A 24140-nucleotide genomic window follows, 5' to 3' on the forward strand; every position below is an offset into this window, starting at 1 on the left:
GGCTAAACTTCACCAGCTCTTTCAGCCGCTCCTCATAGGGTTTGTTGATCATTTGAGTCTCCCTCCTCTGGACACATTCCAGCTTGTCAACATCTCTCTTCAATGGTGGTGCCCAGAATTGGACACAATACTCCAGGTGTGGAATATTATAATCCAGTTCAAAGCCTACGCCTGTTAGGAATTGTGGGAGTTGGAGTCCAAAACTCCTGGAGGGCCCATGCTTGGGCTACAGAGTTCTGAGGTATGAGAGGGAATGGGGCTCCTCCCAAAAGGAGGAGGAGGAGGAGGAGGAAAGGGAGGGTCCCCAAAGGCAGACCCCGCCTCGCTTAGCCTCGCCCCTCCCGGCCCAAGCAAGCAGCCAAGGCAAGGCAAGGCAAGGCAAGGCAAAGGCAAAGGCAAAGGCTTGGCTTGGCTTTCCGGGGAGGGGGCGCCATGGCTGGGGGCCGCCCGGGGGTCCATGCCCTCCAGCTGGAGCCCCTGAAGGTCCACGAGACCCTCCTCAAGGGCAGCAAGTTCATGAAGTGGGACGAGGTGAGTGAGTGTGCCTGCCTTCCTCCACTCTCTCTCTCTCTTTCTTTCTCTCTCTTCCCTTCCTTCTTTACTTTTCTTCCCCTCTCTCTTCTTGCTTCGTTCCTTCTTTTCTTTCTTTCCTTCCCTCTCTTTCCTTTCCTGCCCTCCCTCCCTCCCTCCACGTTTCTCTCTCCCCTCCTTTCTTCTCTCTCACTCCTTCCTTCGTTCCTTCTCTCTCCTTCCTTCCCTTTCTTTCCCTCCCTCCCTCCCTCACTCCACGTTTCTCTCTCTCCTTCCTGCTTTCCTTTCTCTCTCCTTTCCTTCCTTCTCTCTTTCTACCCTTTCTTTCCTCCCCTCCTCCCCTCTCTTCTTTCTTGCTTTCTCCGTTTCTTCCTTCCCACTTTCCGCTCTTCTTTCCTCCCCTACTCCCTCCCTACTTCTCTCTCTCTCCCTTCTTCTTTCTTTCCTTCCTTCCCTCTTTCCACTCTTCTTTCCTCCTCTACTCCCTCCTTCCTTCCTTTTCTCTCTCCCTCCCCCCTTCTCTCTCTTCCTTCCTCTTTCCTTCCTTCTTTCCACTGTTCTTAACTCCCTCTACTCCCTCCTTCCTTCTCCCTCCCTCCCCCTTCTTCTTTCTTTCTTTCCTTCTTTCTCTCTTTCCTTCCCCTACTCCCTCCTTCCTTCTCTCTCCCTCCCCCTTCTTCTTTCTTTCTTTCTTTCCTTCTTTCTCTCTTTCCTTCCCCTACTCCCTCCTTCCTTCTCTCTCCCTCCCCCTTCTTCTTTCTTTCTTTCCTTCTTTCTCTCTTTCCTTCCCCTACTCCCTCCTTCCTTCTCTCTCTCTTCCTTCCTCTTTCTTTCTTTCTTTCTTTCTCTCTTTCCTCCCCCTACTCCCTCCTTCCTTCTCTCTCTCTTCCTTCCTCTTCCTTTCCATCCTTCATTCTCTCTCTTTCCATCCTTCTTTCCTCCTCTACTCCCTCCCTCCATCCTTCTCTTTCTCTCCCTTCTTCCTTCCTTCCTTCCCTTTTTCCACTGTTCTTTCCTCCCTCTACTCCCTCCTTCCCTCTCTCTTCCTCTTTCTTTCTTTCCTTCCCTCTCTCTTTCCATCCTTCTTTCCTTCTTCTTCTCCCTCCTTCCTTCTTTCTCTCTTCCTTCCTCTTTCCTTCCTTCCTTCCTTCCTTCTCTCTTTCCATCCTTCTTTCCTCCCCCTACTCGCTCCTTCTCTCTCTTCCGCTTACCTTCCTTCTTCCTTCCTTCCTTCCTTCCTTCCTTCTCTCTCTCTTACCCTCCTTACAGTCCTCTCTTTTTCCTTCCCTCTCTTTCCAGCCTATTTCCTCCTCTTTCCTTCCTTCCTTGTTTACTTTCCTTCCTTCCTTCTCTCTCTTTCCATCCTTCTTTTCTCCCCCTACTTCCCCTTTCTCTCTCTTCCTTCCTCTTACTTTCATTCCTTCCTTCTCTCTCTCCTTCCTTACAGTCCTCTATTCTTTCCTTCCCTCTCTTTGCAGCCTATTTCCTCCTTCCTTCCTTGTTTACTTCCTTCTCTCTCTTTCCATCCTTCTTTCCTCCCCTACTCCCTACTTCCTTCTTTCTCTCTTCCTTCCTCTTTCTTTCTTTCCTTCCTTCATTCTCTCTCTTTCCATACTTCTTTCCTCTCCTACACCCTCCTTTCTTCTCTCTCTTCCTTCCTCTCTCTTTCTTTCTTTTCTTCCTTCCTTCCTGCCTTCTTTCCTTCCTTCCTTCCGTCCTTCTCTCTCTCTTTCCATCCTTCTTTCCTCCCCCTACTTTCTCCATCTCTCTTCCTTCCTCTTGCTTTCCCTCCTTCCTTCCTTCCCTCTCTTCTCTTCCTTACATTCCTCTCTTCTTTCCTTCCCTCTCTTTCCAGCCTATTTCTTCCTCCTCTTTCCTTCCTTCCTTCCTTCCTTCCTTGTTTACTTTCCTTCCTTCTCTCTATTTCCATCCTTCTTTTCTCCCCTACTCCCTCCTTCCTTCTCCCCCCTTCCATCACTTTTCCCTTTCCTTCCTTTTCTCTCTCTTTCCTTCTTTCTCTTGCTCATTCTTCCCTCTCTCTTTCCATCCTCATTTCTTACCCCTTTCTCACTCTCCTTCCTTCCTTCTTTACTTTCCTTGCTTCTTTTTCTCCTCCCTTCCTCTCTTTTTCCTTCCCCCTCTCTTTCCAGCCTATTTCCTCCCCCTCTTTCTCTCCTTCCTTCCTTCTTTACTTTCCTTCCTTCTCTCTCTTTCCATCATTCTTTCCTCTCCTACTCCTTCCTTCTCTCTCTTGCTCTCTTCCTTCACTTTCTCTCTTCCTTTCCTTCCTTCTTCCTCTCCCCCCCCCACTTTCTCATTTCCTTCATTCCGTCTCTCTCTTTCCATCCATCTTTTTTTCCATCCTTGAATCTCTCCCTCTCTTTCCTTCTCTCTCTTTCGCTTCCTCTTCCTTTCCTTCCTTCTCCATCTATCATTCTTTACTTTCTTTCTCTCTCCCCTCTGTCTTTCCATCCTTCCTTCCTTCCCCTATTCCCTCCCTCCTTCTTGCTCCCTTCATTTCTCTCTCTTCCTCTTTCCTTCCTTCCTTTTCTCTCACCCACTTTCTTTCTCCTTTCTCCTTTCCTTCCCTCTCTCTTTCCATCCATCTTTCCCCCATCTTCCTCTCTCCCCTTCCTTCCTTCCTTCTCTCTCTCTCTCACTTCCTCTTGCTTTCCTTCCTTCTTCTATCTTTCATTCTTTACTCTTTTTCTCTCTCTTCCCTCTCTCTTTCCATCCTTCTTTCCTTCCCCTACTCCCTCCCTCCTTCTCACTCTCTCCTTCCTTCCTTCCTTCCTTCACTTTCTCTCTCTCTCTTCCTCTTTCCTTCCTTCCTTTTCTCTCACCCACTTTCTTTCTCCTTTCTCCTTTCCTTCCCTCTCTCTTTCCATCCATCTTTCCCCCATCTTCCTCTCTCCCCTTCCTTCCTTCTCTCTCTCTCTCACTTCCTCTTGCTTTCCTTCCTTCTTCTATCTTTCATTCTTTACTCTTTTTCTCTCTCTTCCCTCTCTCTTTCCATCCTTCTTTCCTTCCCCTACTCCCTCCCTCCTTCTTACTCTCTCCTTCCTTCCTTCCTTCACTTTCTCTCTCTCTCTTCCTTTCTTTCCTTCCTTTTCTTTCTCCCACTTTCTTTCTCCTTTCCTACCTTCCTACTCTCTCTTTCTATCCACCTTTTCCCCATCTTCCTCTCTCCCCCTCCTTCCTTCCTTCCTTCTCTCTCTCGCTTCCTCTTCCTTTCCTTCCTTCTTCTATCTTTCATTCCTTACTTTTTCCTCTCCCTTTCTATCCTTTCTTTCCCCTACTCCCTCCCTCCTTCTCCCTCTCCCCTTCCTTCCTTCACTTTCTCTCTCTTCCTATTTCCGTCCTTCTCTGTCTTTTCTTCTTTACTTCCTCTTTCCTTCCTTCCTTCTCTCTCTCACACCTTTATGTTCTCCTTTACTTCCTTCCTTCTTTCTCTTTCCATCCTTCTTTCCCCCCATCCTTTTCTCATCCTTTCATTCTTTCCTTTTTCTCTCTCCTTCCTTCCCTCCCTCTCTCTTTCCATCCTTCTTTCCTTCCCCTACTTCCTCCCTCCTTCTCTCTCTCCCCTTCCTTCCTTCACTTTCTCTCTCTCTCTCTCTTCCTATTTCCATGCTTCTCTCTCTGTCTTTTCTTCTTTACTTTCTCTCTTCTTTCCTGCTCTTTCTGTCTTTCTTCCCCTTTTAGGAAACCCACTCATTTTCCTTCTTTTCCAGGCAATAAACCCCTTCCTTCCTTCTTTCCATCTTTGGATGCTGCTTTGGGGGACCCCCTCCTTTCCCTCTTTGGTTCAAGCCCCCCATCTTCCTATGGGGAGAAAGAGGGGCTCCTTACGCCCCCTTCCCTCCATTTTTGCATTCTGGGAAGTCTCAGTGTTGACCTCTTCCTCTGAGTTTACTCCTCCTCTTTGCTTTATCTCTGAAGACACTCCTCAAATTCCTTTCCTTGCAAACCTCTTTGCATGTTTTGCAAAACTTTTGCTTAAGAGACTTAAGGAAAGTGCTCTGCAAAAAGGACTTTCTCCCCTCTCCCTTCGTTGCCTGTCCTTGCAAAACTTTGTCTTCTTTTTCAACTCATCTGGAAAGAGAGGACGGCTCCCTTTGTTTACATTTCACCTATTTATTTTGGTTGGGAAGCATCCAATGCGCACAGGCTACATTATCATCGGCATATTGGGTTTATCTACACAGGGAATCACGTATATATGCCAAGTTTGGTCCCGATCCATGGGCGTTTGGGATCATATGGATGTAGGTGAACTACAACTCCCCCAAATCAAGGTGAATTCCCCTCAAAGACCTCCAGTATTTTTTACTGGTCATCCATGTGCCAAGTTTGGCCCAATTCCATCTTTGGTTGAGTTCAGAGTGCTCATTGATTTCAGGTGAACTATAAATCCCAGTACATACAATTCCAAAATGTTCAGGCCAATTCCCCTCCAAACTCACCAGTATCCAAATTGTAAACTACAACTCCCACTATGGTGCGGAACTCCTCTCGAACCCATCCAGTAGGTTGAACTATAAATCCCAGTACCTACAACTCCAAACCCACCTATATCCAAATTGTAAACTACAACTCCCACTATGGTGCGTCAGTCCCTTCAAACCCATCCAGTAGGTTTAGTCATGGGGGTTCTGTGTGCCCAGTTTGGTCCAGATCCATCATCGGTAGAGGTCACTGTTTCTCTGGTTGAGGGTGAACTACAACTCCCAGAAAGGAAGGTAAATACTCCCCAAAGACCTCCAGTATTTTTTACTGGTCATGGAGGCTCTGTGTCCCAAGTTTGGCCCAATTCCATCTTTGGTGGCGTTCAGATTGCAGGTGAACTATAAATCCCAGTACATACAACTCCAACATGCCCAGGCCAATTCCCCTCTAAACCCACCAGTATCCAAATTGTAAACTACAACTCCGACTATGGTGTGTCAGTCCCTTCAAACCCATCCAGTAGGTTGAGTTAGTCATGGGGGTTCTGTGTGCCCAGTTTGGTCCAGGTCCATCATCGGTAGAGGTCACTGTTTCTCTGGTTGAGGGTGAACTACAACTCCCAGAAAGGAAGGCCAGTCCCGTCCCCCCCCCAAACCCTCCCAGTAATCTATTTTTGCCATATCAGGTCTGTGTGCCAAGTTAGGTCCAGAGTCATCAGTGTTTGGATTCACAGTTCTCTCTAGATGTATGTGAACTACAACTCCCCCAAATCAAGGTGAATTCCCTCCAAAGACCTCCAGTATTTTTTCACTGGGGGCTCCGTATGCCAAGTTTGGCCCAATTGCATCTTTGGTGGAGTTCAGAGTGTTCATTGATTTCAGGTGAACTATAAATCCCAGTACATACAATTCCAAAATGTCCAGGCCAATCCCTCTCCAAACCCACCAGTCATGAGGGTTCTGTGTGCCCAGTTTGGTCCAGATCCATCATCGGTGGAGGTCACTGTTTCTCTGGTTGAAGGTGAACTACAACTCCCAGAAAGGAAGGCCAGTTCCCCCCACCCCCCCCCCCCCCCCCAGTAATCAATTTTTGACATATCAGGTATGTGTGCCAAGTTTGGTCCAGATTCATCAGTGCCTGGGTTCGCAGTTCTCTAGATGTAGGTGAACTACAACTCTCCCAAAGCAAGGTGAATTTCCCCCAAAGACCTCCAGTATTTTTTACTGGTCATGGGGGCTCTGTGTGCCAAGTTTGGCCCAATTCCATCTTTGGTGGCGTTCAGATGGCAGGTGAACTATAATACCAGTACATATAACTCCAAAATGTCCAGGCCAATTCCCCTCCAAACCCACCAGTATCCAAATTGTAAACTACAACTCCCACTATGGTGAGTCACTCCCCTCAAACCCATCCAGTAGTTTGAGTTAGTCATGGGGGTTCTATGTGCCCAGTTTGGTCCAGGTCCATCATCAGTAGAGGTCATTGTTTCTGGTCGAGGGTGAACTACAACTCCCAGAAAGGAAGGTCAATTTTCCCCCAAACCCCCTCAGTAATCAATTTTTGACATATCAGGTATGTGTGCCAAGTTTGCTCCAGATTCATCAGTGTTGTGGTTCACCGTTCTCTCTAGATGTAGGTGAACTACAACTCCCCCTAATCAAGGTGAATTCCCCCCAAAGACCTCCGATATTTTTTTTTGCTGGTCATGGGGTCCAGTTCTTATTCTTTTCCAAGGCACACAACAAACAGAGGAATGGTTCAGAGTGCTCCTTGATTTCAGGTGAACTATAAATCCCAGTACCTACAACTCCATAATAATAATAATAATAATAATAATAATAATACTATTTAATCAATGTTTTATGGATAAATTATTTATATCGCATGTATATGGTGGTATTCCTGAGTTACTTACTTAGGCGATCCCTCTTGGCACGTTTCTCTTTTTCTCCCTCTTCGAATTCTACAGCACTGCTGGTCACAGCTGACCTCCAGCTGGAGCACTCAAGGGCCAGGGCTTCCCAGTTCTCTCTTGGTGTCTATCCCACAGCTTTTAAGGTTGGCTTTGAGCCCATCTTTCAATCTCTTTTCTTGTCCACCAAAGTTACATTTTCCGTTCTTGAGTTGGGAATACAGTAACTGCTTTGGGAGACGGTGATCTTTGGGCGTTCGGACAATGTAGCGGTCAGTCCAGCGGAGTGGATGGCGTAGGAGCATCACTTCAATGCTGATGGTCTTTGCTTCTTCCAGCATGCTGATATTTATCCTTGGTCTCCCTACGGATGTCCCGATCCTTAAACGCTCTCTGCTTCATTCGGAAGAATGCTGCACTCGCAGAGCTCAGACGGTGTTGTCTTTCAGTGTCAGTATTGACTTTTGTGGAGAGGTGGCTTCTAAGGGAGAGGAAATGGTCAACATTTTCTAATGTTTATAAAGCTAATAGACTTGTGGCCTTGCTTTTGGCTTCTGATGTGCACAGACTACATTATCATCTGCATATTAGAGTTCTATAATATATATTGTTGTGACCTTGTTTTTGGCCTTCAACCTGCTGAGGTTAAATAGCTTGCCATCCGTAGGGAAAGCAAGGTACTTGTTTGTAAAGCTAATATCCTTGTTACTTTGGTTTTGGCTTCTGAATGTGCACAGACTACGTTATCATCGGCATATTGGAGTTCTATAACAGATCTTGTCGTGACCTTGTTTTTGGCCTTCAACCTGCTGAGGTTAAATAGCTTGCCATCCGTAGGGAAAGCAAGGTACTTGTTTATAAAGCTAATATCCTTGTGACCTTGGTTTTTGCTTCTGAATGCGCACGGACTACGTTATCGTCGACATATTGGAGTCTGTAATAGATGTTGTTGAGACTTTGGTTTTGGCTTCTGAATGTACACAGACTATGTTATCATTGGCATATTGGAGTTCTATAAGAGATATTGTTGTGATCTTGGTTTTGGCTTCTGAATGTGCACAGACTATGATATCATTGGCATATTCGAGTTCTATAATATATTTTGTCGTGACATTGGTTTTGGCCTTCAGCCTGCTGAGGTTAAATAGCTTGCCATCCGTAGGGATAGCAAGGTACTTGTTTATAAAGCGAATGGCCTTGTGACCTTGGTTTTGGCTTCCGAATGTGCACAGACTACGTTATCATCGGCATATTGGAGTTCTGTAACAGATGTTGTTGTGACCTTGTTTTTGGCCTTCAGCCTTCTGAGGTTAAATAGCTTGCCATCCGTAGGGATATCAAAGTACTTGTTTGTAAAGCTAATATCCTTGTGAGCTTGGTTTTGGCTTCTTAATGTGCACAGACTACGTTATCATCAGCATATTGGAGTTCTATAACAGATGTTGTGATCTTGGTTTTGGCCTCTGAATGTGTACAGCGTACATTATCATCAGCATATTGGAGTTCTATAATAGATGTTGTGATCTTGGTTTTGGCTTCTGAATGTGCAAAGACTATGTTATCATCAGCATATTGGAGTTCTATAATAGATATCATTGTGACTTTGATTTTGGCCTTCAGCCTGCTGAGGTTAAATAGCTTGCCATCCATAGGGATAGCAAGGTACTTGTTTATAAAGCTAATATTCCTGTGACCTTTGTTTTGGCTCTAAATGTGCACAGACTACATTATCATCGGCATATTCGAGTTCTATAATAGATGTTGTTGAGACCTTGGTTTTGGCTTCTGAATGTGCAAAGACTATGTTATCCTCAGCATATTGGAGTTCTGTAATCGATATTGTTGTGACCTTGGTTTTGGCCTTCAGCCTGCTGAGGTTAAATAGCTTGCTATCCGTAGGGATAGCAAGGTACTGGTTTATAAAGTTAATGTTCTTGTGAGCTTGGTTTTGGCTTCTGAATGTGCACAGCCTACATTATCATCGGCATATTGGAGTTCTATGATAGATGTTGTTGTAACCTTGGTTTTGGCTTCTGGTGTGCAAAGACTACATTATCATCTGCATATTGGCTTCTGAATGTGCTTCTGAAGCATGTGAAGAATGTGCTTCTGCATATTGGCTTCTGAATGTGCACTGACTATGTTATCATCGGCATATTGGAGTTCTGTAATATATGTTGTTGTAACCTTGGTTTTGGCTTCTGGTGTGCAAAGACTACATTATCATCTGCATATTGGCTTCTGAATGTGCTTCTGAAGCATGTGAAGAATGTGCTTCTGCATATTGGCTTCTGAATGTGCACTGACTACGTTATCATCGGCATATTGGAGTTCTGTAATATATGTTGTTGTAACCTTGGTTTTGGCTTCTGATGTGCAAAGACTACATTATCATCTGCAGATTGGCTTCTGAATTTGCTTCTGAAGCATGTGCTTCTGCATATTGGCTTCTGAATGTGCACTGACTACGTTATCATCGGCATATTGGAGTTCTGTAATATATGTTGTTGTAACCTTGGTTTTGGCTTCTGATGTGCAAAGACTACATTATCATCTGCATATTGGCTTCTGAATGTGCTTCTGAAGCATGTGCTTCTGCATATTGGCTTCTGAATGTGCACTGACTATGTTATCATCGGCATATTGGAGTTCTGTAATAGATGTTGTTGTGACCTTGGTTTTGGCCTTCAGCCTGCTGAGGTTAAATAGCTTGCCATCCGTAGGGATAGCAAGGTACTTGTTTATAAACCTAATATCCTTGTGACATTTGTTTTGGCTTCTGAATGTGCACAGACTACATTATCATCGGCATATTGGAGTTCTATAATAGATGTTGTTGTGATCTTGGTTTTGGCTCCTGAATGTGTACAGCCTACATTATCATCAGCGTATTGGAGTTCTATAATAGATGTTGTGATCTTGGTTTTGGCTTCTGAATGTGTACAGACTATGTTATCATCAGCATATTGGAGTTCTATAATAGATGTTGCTGTGACTTTGATTTTGGCCTTCAGCCTGCTGATGTGAAATGGCTTGCTATCCGTAGGGATAGCTAGGTACCTGTTTATAAAGCTAATGGCCTTGTGAACTTGGTTTCGGCTTGTGATATGCACAGACTACGTTATCATCGGCATATTGGAGTTCTATAATAGATGTTGTTGTGATCTTGGTTTTGGCTTCTGAATGACTACGCTATCATCGGCATATTGGAGTTCTATAATAGATGTTGTGATCTTGGTTTTGGCTTCTGAATGTGCACAGACTACATTATCATTGGCATATTGGAATTCTGTAATACATGTTGTTGTGACTTTGGTTTTGGCCTTCAGCCTGCTGAGGTTAAATAGCTTGCCATCCATAGGGATAGCAAGGTACTTTGGAATGGGAACAGGCTGAACATGGCATGGGCACGTTTGTGCCCGAGCTCTCTCCGTAATGGACACGGAGGTGCTGACACATTTCTCTAGGCACTTTGAGGGCCTGTTGAGATTGGGACTTTTAGTTGGTCACGCGCTGTGCCAAATTTGCCCCAGAATACGAAGAGACGGCCAAGGAATGGAACGAGAGGTTGAGATCAGGGCAAACTAGGCTCTGGGTGGGATGTTTTGGTTCTGCTTCTCACGCTGCTTCCAATCCTGGACCTTCAGATCCACATTTATGTTGGTCGAACCCATGCCAGAAACCAGATTCCCCAGAAGAAGTCATCTTGGAGGCAATCCGTCTCCCTTTTTAGCTGTTTGAGAAACGTTCCTCAAGGCAACGAGGGCAAGGTCAGTTGGCAGACACCCCAGGAACATGTCTGCTGGGTGTATGTAAACATTGCTTCGATTCCACACTCATAAGCAGGAAAGTGTGTGTGTATGTTAGATAGAAGGCAAGTGCGAGGCAGAGACATTTAGACCTCCAGGATGACAGATCCGTTGAGTCTCCTGCTACTTCTGTTCCTCTGAAAGCCATCTCAGATGCCTTCAAGACGACGAGACCTCCAGCAGGGAATTCTGCATCACTGTTGGCCACGTGCACATCTCCATCGATCTAAATAAAAATGTAATGTTCGTTTGTGGGATTAACATAATGCAAAATCCACTGGACGAATTGACACCAAATTTGGACATAAGACACCTAACAACCCAATGTATGTCCCTCACTCAAAAAAATTGATTTTGTCATTTGGGAGTTGTAGTTGCTGGGATTTGTAGTTCACCTACAATCAAAGAGCATTCTGAACCCCAGCAACGATGGAATTGAACCAAACTTGACACAGTTCTCCCATGACCAACAAAAAATACTGGGTTTGGTGGGTATTGATCTTGAGTTTGGGAGTTGTAGCTCACCTACATCCAGAGAACACTGTGGATTCAAACAATGATCAATCTGGACCAAACTCTACACGAATACTCAATATGCCCAAATATGAACACAGATGGAGTTTGAGGGAAATAGACCTTGGCATTTGGGAGTTGTAGTTGCTGGGATTTATAGTTCACCTACAATCAAAGAGCATTCTGAACCCCACCAACGATAGAATTGAACCAAACTTGGCACACAGTTCTCCCATGACCAACAGAAAATACTGGAAGGGTTTGGTGAGAATTGACCTTGAGTTTGGGAGTTGTAGTTCACCTACATCCAGAGAGCACTGTGGACTCAAACAATGATGGATCTGGACCAAACTCTACACGAATACTCAATATGCCCAAATATGAACACAGATGGAGTTTGAGGGAAATAGACCTTGGCATTTGGGAGTTGTAGTTGCTGGGATTAATAGTTCACCTACAATCACAGAGCATTCTAAATCCCACCAACGATAGAATTGGGCCAAACCTCACACACAAAACCCCCATGACCACCAGAGTGGGCCCAAGCAACGCGCTGCAGGGGACGGCTAGTCTATATAAATAACAGCCTGGGGGAATCCTTTGTTGGGAGGTGATTAGCTGTCCCTGATTGTTTCTTATCTGGAGTTCCCCTGTGTTTGAATGTTGTTCTTGATTTGCTGTTATAATTTTAGAGTTTTTTTAGGGTTCAAGGTCTGGCTTGTTACTGCCTGGGGGAATCCTTTGTTGAGAGATGATTAGCTGTGGTTGTGTGTGTGTGCATACACAGAAAATAATGTGTTCTCAAAGGCACATGGCCTAGCAGTTTTCAAGGTCTGGTTTCTTACCGCCTGGGGGAATCCTTTGTTGGGAGGTGATTAGCTGTCCCTGATTGTTTCTTGTCTGGAGTTCCCCTGTGTTTGAATGTTCTTTATTTGCTGTTATAATTTTAGAGTTTTTTTTAATACTGGTACCCAGATATTGTTCGTTTTCATGGTTTCCTCCTTTCTGTTGAAATTGACCTAGCAGTTTTCAAGGTCTGGCTTGTTACTGCCTGGGGGAATCCTTTGTTGAGAGGTGATTAGCTGGCCCTGATTGTTTCTTGTCTGGAGTTCCCCTGTGTTTGAATGTTGTTCTTTATTTACTGTTATAATTTTAGAGCTTTTTAGGGTTCAGTGTTTGGCTTCTTACCGCCTGGGGGAATCCTTTGTTGGGAGGTGATTAGCTGTCCCTGATTGTTTCTTGTCTGGAGTTCCCCTGTGCTTGAATGTTGTTCTTTATTTGCTGTTATAATTTTAGAGTATTTTAAATACTGGTAGCCAGATTTTGTTCGTTTTCATGGTTTCTTCCTTTCTGTTGAAATTGACCTATCAGTTTTCAGGTTGTGGCTTGTTACCGCCTCGGGGAATCCTTTGTTGAGAGGTGATTAGCTGTAGTTGTGTGTGTGTGTGCGTACACAGAAAATAATTTGTTCTCAAAGGCATATGGCCTAGCAGTTTTCAAAGTCTGGCTTCTTACCGCCTGGGGTAATTCTTTGTTGGGAGATGATTAGCTGTCCCTGATTGTTTCTTGTCTGGAGTTCCCCTGTGTTTGAATGTTGTTCTTTATTTCCTGTTATTAGAGTTTTCCTGTTATTAGAATTTTAGAGTTTTTTAGGGTTCAAAGTCTGGCTTGTTACTGCCTGGGGGAATACTTTGTTGAGAGGTGCTTAGCTGTAGTTGTGTGTTTTCATACCCAGAAAATAATGTGTTCTCAAAGGCACACGGCCTAGCAATTTTCAAAGTCTGGTTTCTTACCGCCTGGGGAAATCCTTTGTTGAGAGGTGATTAGTTGGCCCTGATTGTTTCTTGTCTGGAGTTCCCCTGTATTTGAACATTGTTCTTTATTTGCTGTTATAATTTTAGAGTTTTTTTAGGGTTCAAGGTCTGGCTTGTTACTGCCTGGGTGAATCCTTTGTTGATAGGTGATTAGCTGGCCCTGATTGTTTCTTGTCTGGAGTTCCCCTGTGTTTGAACGTTGTTCTTTATTTGCTGTTATAATTTTAGAGGGTTTTTTAGGGTCCAAGGTTTGGCTTGTTACTGCCTGGGTGAATCCTTTGTTGGGAGGTGATTAGCTGTCCCCGATTGTTTCTTGTCAGGAATTCCCCTGTGTTTGAACGTTGTTCTTTATTTGCTGTTATAATTTTAGAGTTTTTTAGGGTTCAAGGCTTGTTACTGCCTGGGGGAATCCTTTGTTGGGAGGTGATTAGCTGTCCCTGATTGTTTCTTATCTGGAGTTCCCCTGTGTTTGAATGTTGTTCTTTATTTGCTGTTATAATTTTAGAGATTTTTTAGGGTTCAAGGTCTGGCTTGTTACTGCCTGGGGGAATCCTTTGTCGGGAGGTGATTAGCAGTCCCTGATTGTTTCTTGTCTGGAGTTCCCCTGTGTTTGAATGTTCTTTATTTGCTGTTATAATTTTAGAGTTGTTTAAGGTTCAAGGTTTGGCTTGTTACTGCCTGGGGGAATCCTTTGTTGGGAGGTGATTAGCTGTCCCTGATTGTTTCTTGTCTGGAGTTCCCCTGTGTTTGAACGTTGTTCTTTATTTGCTGTTATAATTTTAGAGATTTTTTAGGGTTCAAGGTTTGGCTTGTTACTGCCTGGGGGAATCCTTTGTTGGGAGGTGATTAGCTGGCCCCGATTGTTTCTTGTCTGGAATAGAAAAGGCTGTTTCTAGCTCATAGGGAGAGGGGAAGATCCAGTACTTTGGACCTTCCATATGCGCACACTTTGCAATCTGTAGGTGCCAAAGGTGGATCTCCACCTCCACGCCTCTCCTCCACTTCCTGCCCTTCTCTGATAAGTAGCCATTTACTACAGGGTTGCTCCAGCAACACAGAGCTCAGTACCACGTCCTTCCCCAGCTTCTCCCTTTTCTCTGCCAGGAAAGTCGTCTTCCCCCATTCCTTAAGGTCCCTCTTCTTGCTCAGTCCTCTCCCTCTCTCTCAATCTCTCTGGCCAGAGGCTCCTACTTCCTTTTTTGGGGCTGGATGGAGCAGAAGGAAGTGAGGAGGCCAAGGAGGATGTTGTCACAGGGACTTGGATTGTGAAATCTGGCACTGTGGTGTGGAAGGGGGCAGGCAGCAAACCGTTGTTTCCTGATTTATTTCGCATCCAAAACATTGCATAAATAAGTATAAAACTAAATATATTTTTTTTACCCCAAACGTGCAACAGCAACTGCATTGTCGGTAGCTTTAAAGCATTCTTCCTCTGTGCATGAGGCAGGGCATTGCGGACAAGCATACAGATGCGGAGTTGTTTGTTCTGCTCCACAGTCTTCTTTTAGTTTAGTGCGTTACTGTGGCCCAGTCTACGTATATGTGTGTTGTGTGTGTATATATGTGTGTGTGCGTATCTATATAAATAAAAATGTAATGTTCGTTTGTGGGATTAACACAACTCAAAAACCACCGGACGAATTGACACGAAATTTGGACACAAGACACCTAACAGTGCAATGGGTGTCCATCACCATAAATGCACACACACACATACACAACGCCAGCGAAACAGACTTAAAACCCAAAAAATACACCATATATACACACATATATATATACACATATATACACATATACACCATATATACACATATACTCATATACATATGCACATGCACATTCATACACACACACGTAAGCACAAACACACACAAATATACACATATACACACATACATATACACACATATATACATACTCACACACACACAATGCCAGCGGAATAGACTAAAAAAACTCAAAAAATACACCATATATACATATACTCATATACATATGGACATGCACACATTCATACACACACACGTATATATATGCACAAACACACACAAATATACACATATACACACATACATATACATATCCACATACATACATATACACGCACAAATATGCATATAGACAAGCACACACATATACACAATATGCATCTACACATATAAACACACAAATATATACACCCACATGACACAAATATATACACACACAAAAGATATATACACAGATTGGGCCATAGCAACGTGTGGCAGGGGACGGCTAGTATATATATGTATGTATATGTGTGTATGTGTGTGTGTGTATATATTTGTGTATTTGTGTGTTTATATGTGTACATGCATATTGTGTATATGTGTGTGCTTGCCTATATGCATATTTGTGTGTATATATGTGTATGTGTATATATGTATGTGTGCATGCATGTGTATATGTATATGTGTGTATATATGTATGTGTGTATATATTTGTGTATTTGTGTGTTTATGTGAGTACATGAATGTTGTGTATATGTGTGTGCCTGTCTATATGCATATTTGTGTGTATATATGTGTGTGTATGTGTATATGTATATATGTATGTGTGCATGCATGTGTATATGTATATGTGTGTATATATGTGTATATGTGTATATATTTCTGTGTTTTTTTATGTGTACATGCATATTGTGTATATGTGTTTACTTGTCTATATGCATATTTGTGTGTATATGTATGTCTATATATATATATGTATGCGTGCATGCATATGTGTATGTATTTGTGTATATACATGTATATATATATGTGTGAATATATATTTGTGTATTTGTGTGTTTATATGTGTACATGCATATTGCGTAGATGTGTGTGCTTGTCTGTATGCATATTTGTGTGTGTATGTATGTGTATATGTATATATGTATGTGTGCATGTATGTATGTGTATAGATGTATATATGTGTGTATATATATTTGTGCGTTTATATGTGTATTTGCATATTGTGTATATGTGTGCGGTGTGTATATATATGTGTGTATGTCTATATGTATATATGTATGTGTGCATGCATGTGTATATATATGTGTATATATGATTTTATTTGTATATGTTTGTGCATATATATAAGTGTGTATAAATGTGTGCATATATATATGTATATGAGTGTATGTGTATATATAGTGTATTTTGGGGGGTTTTAAGCCTACTCCGCTGGTGTTTTGTGTGTGTGTGTGTGTTTTTAGGGGTGATGGACACTCGTTGGACTGTTAGGTGTATTGTGTCCAAATTTGGTGTCAATTTGCCCAGTGGTTTTTGAGTTATGTTAATCCCACAAACTAACATTACATGTTTCACCTCACAACCTCTGAGGATGCCTGCCACAGATGCAGGTGAAACATTAGGAGAGAATGCTTCTGGAACATGGCCAGACAGCCTGGAAAACTCACAACAACCCAGTGATTCCGGCCATGAAAGCCTTTGACAAGATTTGGCATGTTTTCATGTCCGAGGCCAGCGTATAGCTTTAGGGATATGCCACGGGAGAGCGAGATCAGTATTCTGGGAATAGATCCCATTCCCGGCTGTGCCTCCACCCGGCTCTGTCCTTATCGCAATCCGGAGAGCCAGGGACAATAATGCCTCGGGTCCAGCGTTCCCACAGAGATAACGGTCATGCAGTTTTTGCGTGGGGAATATGGCTGTCTCGGGTGTAAACTTGGGAGCGGATGCTGTGAAAAACTCCCCAATTGTTCCTGCTATGTCCACATTTCCATCCGTCTTTGCCCACTCTTTCGACTTGACTCCAAGTCGAAACAATTTCCTTCCGCCTCTGGGCATTTCAAGATTACAGATGGTCTCCATTAAAATTCCTGTCTTCCCCTTCCAGTAATATGCATTCCCACCATTTTTATCTCCAACGATAGCCGTTGGTGGCTAAAGTGGGGTCGCACTGCGTTCATTCCACAATGTAACATTAGAAAATGTGGACCATTCCACAAAAGTCAACCTTGACACCGAAATACGACACCGCCTGAGCTCTGCGAGTGCAGCATTTTTCCGAATGAAGCAGAGAGTGTTTGAGGACCGGGACATCTGTAGGGATACCAAGGCCCTTGTTTATAAAGCTATTATCCTCCCAACCCTGCTATATGCCTGCGAAACGTGGACTATCTACAGATGTCAACATTTGACACTGAAATACGACACCGCCTGAGCTCTGCGAGTGCAGCATTTTTCCAAATGAAGCAGAGAGTGTTTGAGGACCGGGACATCTGTAGGGATACCAAGGCCCTTGTTTATAAAGCTATTATCCTCCCAACCCTGCTATATGCCTGCGAAACGTGGACTATCTACAGATGTCAACATTTGACACTGAAATACGACACCGCCTGAGCTCTGAGAGTGCAGCATTTTTCCAAATGAAGCAGAGAGTGTTTGAGGACCGGAACATCCGTAGGGAGACCAAAGTGCTTGTTTATAAAGCTATTGTCCTCCCAACCCTGCTATATGCCTGTGAAACATGGACTATCTACAGATGTCAACATTTGACACCGAAATACGACACCGCCTGAGCTCTGAGAGTGCAGCATTTTTCCGAATGAAGCACAGAGTGTTTGAGGACCGGGACGTCCGTAGGGAGACCAAGGTGCTTGTTTATAAAGCTATTGTCCTCCCAACCCTGCTATATGCCTGCGAAACGTGGACTATCTACAGATGTCAACATTTGACACTAAAATACAACACTGCCTGAGCTCTGCGAGTGCAGCATTCTTCTGAAGGAAGCAGAGAGTGTTTGAGGACCGGGACATCCGTAGAGAGACCAAGGGGCTTGTTTATAAAGCTATTATCCTCCCAACCCGGCTATACGCCTGTGAAACGTGGACTATCTACAGATGTCAACATTTGACACTAAAATACAACACTGCCTGAGCTCTGCGAGTACAGCATTCTTCTGAAGGAAGCACAGAGTGTTTGAGGACCAGGACATCCTTAGGGAGACCAAGGTGCTTGTTTATAAAGCTATTATCCTCCCAACCCTGCTATACGCCTGCGAGACGTGGACTGTCTACAGATGTCAACCTTGACACTGAAATACAACACTGTCTGAGCTCTGCGAGTGCAGCATTTTTCCGAATGAAGCAGAGAGTGTTTGAGGACTGGGGCATCCGTAGGGAGACCAAGGTGCTTGTTTATAAAGCTACTGTACTCCCGATCCTGCTATACATCAGCAGACTGTCTACAGACGTCACACTCAATCCTGGAATGATTTCATCAGTGCTTCCTCCGGAAAATCCTGCAAATTCTTGGGAAGACAAGCAGACAAATGTCAGCGTGCTGGAAGAAGGCTGAAGGCCAAAACCAAGGTCACAACATCTGTTATAGAACTCCAATATGCCGATGACAATGTAGTCTGTGCACATTCAGAAGGCAACACCAAGGTCACAAGAATATTAACTTTAAAAACAAGTACCTTGCTATCGCTACGGATGGCAAGCTATTTAACCTCAGCAACCTGAAGGCCAAAATCAAGGTCACAACATCTGTTATAGAATCCAATATGCCGATGATAACGTAGTCTGTGCACATCAGAAGCCAGACAGACATGGACTGTCACAAGCATATTAGCTTTATAAACAAGTACCTTGCTATCCCTACGGATAGCAAGCTATTAAACCTCAGCAGGCTGAAGGCCATAATCAAGGTCACAACAACATCTGTTATAGTACTCCAATATGCCGATGATAAGGTAGTCTGTGCGCATTCAGAAGAGAACCTACAAGACACTCAAAACACCTTTGCAGAAGCATACGAGAAGCTCGGCCTCTCATTGAACATCAAGAAAACCAAAGTGCTCTGCCAGAAATACAGCTTAATGGGGTAACATTAGAAAATGTTGACCATTTCCGCTCCTTTGGCAGCCGCCTCTCCACAAAAGTCAACATTGACACTGAAAGACAACACTGCCTGAGCTCTGCGAGTGTAGCATTTTTCCGAATGGATCACAGAGTGTTTGAGGACCGGAACATCTGTAGGGAGACCAAGGTGCTTGTTTATAAAGCTATTGTCCTCCCAACCCTGCTTTACACCTGCGAAACATGGACTGTCTACAGACGTCAACACTGATACTGAAATACGACACCGCCTGAGTTCTGCGAGTGCAGCATTTTTCCAAATGAAGCAGAGTTTGAGGACCAGGACATCCGTAGAGAGACCAAGGTGCTTGTTTTTAAAGCTATTTTCCTTCCAACCCTGTTATATGCCTGTGAAACGTGGACTATCTACAGATGTCAACATTTGACACCGAAATACAACACCGCCTGAGCTCAGCGAGTGCAGCATTTTTCCGAATGGATCACAGAGTGTTTGAGGACCGGGACATCCGTAGGGATACCAAGGTGCTTGTTTATAAAGCTATTGTCCTCTCAACCCTGCTATATGCCTGCGAAACATGGACTATCTACAGATGTCAACATTTGACACCAAAATACAACACTGCCTGAGCTCTGCGAGTGCAGCATTTTTCCGAATGAAGCACAGAGTGTTTGAGGACCGGGACATCCGTAGGGAGACCAAGGTGCTTGTTTATAAAGCTATTGTCCTCCCAACCCTGCTATACGCCTGTGAAACATGGACTATCTACAGATGTCAACATTTGACACTGAAATACGACACTGCCTGAGCTCTGCGAGTTCAGCATTTTTCCGAATGAAGCAGAGAGTGTTTGAGGACCGAGACTTCCGTAGGAAAACCAATGTGCTTGTTTATAAAGCTATTGTCTTCCCAAACCTGCTATATGCATGCGAGACGTGGACTGTCTACAGACATCACATGCAACTCCTGGAACGATTCCATCAGCGCTGCCTCCGGAAAATCCTGCAAATCTCTTGGGAAGACAGGCGGACAAACGTAAGTGTGTTGGAAGAAGCAAAGACCACCAGCATTGAAGCGATGCTCCTACGCAATCCACTCCACTGGACTGAACGCTACATTGTCCGAACGCCCAAAGATCACCGTCTCCCAAAGCAGTTACTGTACTCCCAACTCAAGAAGGGAAAATATAACTTTGGTGGACAAGTAAAGAGATTGAAAGATGGACTCAAAGCCAACCTTAAAAGCTAGCAAGAGAGAACTGGGAAGCCCTGACCATTGAGCGCTCCAACTGGAGGTTAGATGTGACCAGCAGTGCTGCAGAATTCGAAGAGGGAATGTGCCAAGAGGAAGCTGTGTCGAGCCAACCCAGACAGAGACTCTCAAATCTCTTGGGAAGACAAGCGGACAAATGTCAGAGTGCTGGAAGAAGCAAAGACCACCAGCATTGAAGCGATGGTCCTCCGCCATCCACTCCGCTTGTGAATAATGGGTGCTGGTGCTCATCCAGGCTCTCTGCATTTGGTTCTGCAGCTGCCTTGGCTTTGGTGTGCCGGAATTGAAGGGATTCCTCGGAGGGTTGTTGTTTTCCAAATTCCAGCCCTCTCTGCTGTATCTCTATGTGGTTTTTTGTATTTTTCTTGCTAAGTAGCCAGCAATATTCGTCATCCTGGGGAAACTCATAAAACCTATTAGGAAATGGGCTATGCGCTTGCTCCATTTCCTCCGGTGAAGACCTCGGCTTCCAAGACTAATGCCAGGTGTTTGGCTAAAGAAAAGGAGACTAAAAGCATTTGAGAGGTCGAGGAAGTTCAGAGCAATGGTCCATCTACGAGGATTGAATGCCATCATAACCTCTCAACAGCTGGCAGTACTGGTATGAGGCAGGCACTGGCTTGTTCAGTAGACTCTCCTCTACAGTTCCATTTTGATAGGAAGCCTTAGCATAGAACGGTTGTGTTGTTAAAGTGCGAAGTATGGAACCCTGCGCAGACGGTCGGTCAATGTGACTTAAGCAACGTATGTGGCAGGTACTGCCTTGTTCAGTAGACTCTCCTCTACAGTTCCATTTTGATAGGAAGCCTTAGCATTGACTGGTTGTGTTGTCAAAGTGCGAAGTATGGAACCCTGAGCAGATGGTCGGTCAATGCGACTTAAGCAATATATGCGGCAGGTACTGGCTTGTTCAGTAGACTCTCCTCTACAGTTCCATTTTTGCCGGAAGCCCTAGCATTGAACGCTTGTGTTGTTAAAGTCAATGCGACTTAATGCAACTTAAGCAATGTATGTGGCAGGTACTGGATTGTTCAGTAGACTCTCCTCTACAGTTCCATCTTGGTAGGAAGCCTTAGCATTGAACGGTTGTGTTGTTAAAGTGTGAAATATGGAACCCTGCGCAGACAATTGGTCAATGCGACTTAAGCAACGTATGCGGCAGGTACTGGCTTATTCAGTAGACTCTCCTCTACAGTTCCATTTTGATAGGAAGCCTTAGCATTGAACGGTTGTGTTGTTAAAGTGCGAAGTATGGAACCCTGCGCAGACGGTCGGTCAATGCGACTTAAGCAATGTATGCGGCAGGTACTGGCTTGTTTAGTAGACTCTCCTCTACAGTTCCACTTAGGCAGGAAGCCTTAGCATTGAACGGTTGTGTTGTTAAAGTGCGAAGTATGGAACCCTGAGCAGATGGTCGGTCAATGTGACTTAAGCAACGTATACAGCAGGTACTGGCTTGTTCAGTAGACTCTCCTCTACAGTTCCATTTTGGCAGGAAGCCTTAGCATTGAACGCTTGTGTTGTTAAAGTGCGGAGTACGGAACCCTGCGCAGGTGGTCGGTCAATGTGACTTAAGCAACATATGCGGCAGGTACTGGCTTGTTCAGTAGACTCTCCTCTACAGTTCCACTTAGGCAGGAAGTCTCAGCATTGAACGGTTGTGTTGTTAAAGTGTGAAATATGGAAACCTGCGCAGACAGTCGGTCAATGCGACAAGCAACGTATACGGCACGTATTGGCTTATTCAGTAGACTCTCCTCTACAGTTCCAGTTTGGCAGGAAGTCTTAGCATTGAACGCTTGTGTTGTTAAAGTCAATGCGACTTAATGCAACTTAAGCAATGTATGGGGCAGGTACTGGCTTGTTCAGTAGACTCTCCTCTACAGTTCCACTTAGGCAGGAAGCCTTAGCATTGAACGGTTGTGTTGTTAAAGTGTGAAATATGGAACCCTGCGCAGAAAGTCGGTCAATGCGACTTAAGCAACATATGCGGCACGTATTGGCTTATTCGGTAGACTCTCCTCTACAGTTCCATTTTGGCGGGAAGTCTTAGCATTGAAAGGTTGTGTTGTTAAAGTGCGAAGTATGGAACCCTGCACAGACAGTCAGTCAATGCAACTCAAACAGCGTGTGTGGCAGCTACTGCCTTGTTCAGTAGACTCTCCTCTACAGTTCCATTTTGGCAGGAAGCCTTAGCATTGAATGGTTGTGTTGTTAAAGTGCGAAGTATGGAACCCTGCGCAGACGGTCGGTCAATGCGACTTAAGCAACGTATGCGGCAGGTACTGGCTTGTTCAGTAGCCTCTCCTCTACAGTTCCATTTTTATAGGAAGCCTTAGCATTGACCGGTTGTGTTGTCAAAGTGCGAAGTATGGAACCCTGAGCAGATGGTCGGTCAATGCGACTTAAGCAATATATGCGGCAGGTACTGGCTTGTTCAGTAGGCTCTCCTCTACAGTTCCACTTAGGCAGGAAGCCTTAGCATTGAACGGTTGTGTTGTCAAAGTGCGAAGTATGGAACCCTGCACAGACGGTCGGTCTATGCAACTTAAGAAACGTATGCGGAAGGTACTGGCTTGTTCAGTAGACTCTCCTCTACAGTTCCATTTTTGCGGGAAGCCTTAGCATTGAATCTCATTGTTTGCAAGATGTTCTCTCTAGAAACTCTCTACATCGTTCAGCATGACTGTGTGGTCAGCTTCTCCTGGGGGACCTAGAAATCCCTATAGAAAACACACGAGGGTTGAATGAAAAGTAATGCCTCCACCTTTGTAACTCCTCAACAGACGGCAGTACTGGTATGCGGCAGGTACTGGCTTGTTCAGTAGACTCTCCTCTACAGTTCCATCTTGGTAGGAAGCCTTAGCATTGAACGCTTGTGTTGTTAAAGTGTGGAGTATGGAACTCTGCGCAGGCGGTCGGGCAATGCGACTTAAGCAACGTATGCGACAGGTACTGGCTTGTTCAGTAGACTCTCCTCTACAGTTCCATCTTGGTAGGAAGCCTTAGCATTGAACGCTTGTGTTGTTAAAGTGCGGAGTATGGAACTCTGCGCAGGCGGTCGGGCAATGCGACTTAAGCAACGTATGCGACAGGTACTGGCTTGTTCAGTAGACTCTCCTCTACAGTTCCATCTTGGTAGGAAGCCTTAGCATTGAACGCTTGTGTTGTTAAAGTGCGGAGTATGGAACTCTGCGCAGGCGGTCGGTCAATGCGACTTAAGCAATGTATGTGGAAAAAAGGGAGAAGGAAGGAAAGACACAAGGGAAGGAAAGAAGGAGAAAGAGGTAGAGAGGGAAGGAAGGACAAAAGGGTGGAATGGGAGGCGGGAGGGAAAAAGAGGAAGGGAAGGAGGAAGGAAGGAAAGAGAGGAAGGAAGGAAGAATGAAGGGATGGAAGGGAAGGAGAAAGGAAAGGGAGAAGGAGGGAAGGATAGGATGGTGAGAAACCTTTGGCTGCAGCATCACATTGTTGACTCATATTCGGTTTGTAGTCTGCGAAGACTCTTTCAAGCCAGGTGCCTATCGCATAATAAAACATGATTTTCTGTTCGTCGTGGGAGTTCTGTGTGCCATATTTGGTTCAATTCCATCATTGGTGGAGTTCAGAATGCTCTTGGATTGTAGGTGAACTAAACATCCCAGTAACTACAACTCGCATATGTCAAGGTCTATTTTCCCCCAAGAGCACCCCTGGGCAAAATCAACTCTACTGCAAAGGCTTACTTTGCGTAATGGTTGAGCCGCCCCTGCCGTAGACACCTCCAGAGTCATGTGGCCAGCATGACTGCATGGACTGCATTGAGTGCAAGTGTCGTTACCTTCCTGCCAGAGCAGTACCTATTTATCTACTCACACTTGCATGTTTTTGAACTGCTAGGTTGGCAGAAGCTGGGCCTAACAGCGGGAGCTCACCCTGCTCCCTGGATTTGAACCTGCGACCTTTCAGTCAGCAAGTTCAACAGCTCAGTGGTTTGACCCATTGTGCAACCGAT

The 24140-nt window shown here is 44.5% G+C and overlaps 1 protein-coding gene across 1 annotated transcript in view; it reads left to right on the plus strand.

The window, feature by feature from the left end:
* The first annotated feature begins 309 nt into the window (after window positions 1-309).
* The window catches only part of PLCB3 (phospholipase C beta 3), a 139841-nt gene continuing 116010 nt past the window's right edge, over window positions 310-24140 (plus strand). Inside the window, exon 1 of the mRNA XM_067472482.1 lies at window positions 310-531. Coding sequence (XP_067328583.1) covers window positions 433-531 — 99 coding nt within the window. The 5' untranslated portion in view covers window positions 310-432. The remainder of the gene's footprint in view (window positions 532-24140) is intronic.

This window comes from Anolis sagrei, chromosome 12 (assembly GCF_037176765.1).
Source record: "Anolis sagrei isolate rAnoSag1 chromosome 12, rAnoSag1.mat, whole genome shotgun sequence".
Taxonomy (NCBI): domain Eukaryota; kingdom Metazoa; phylum Chordata; class Lepidosauria; order Squamata; family Dactyloidae; genus Anolis; species Anolis sagrei.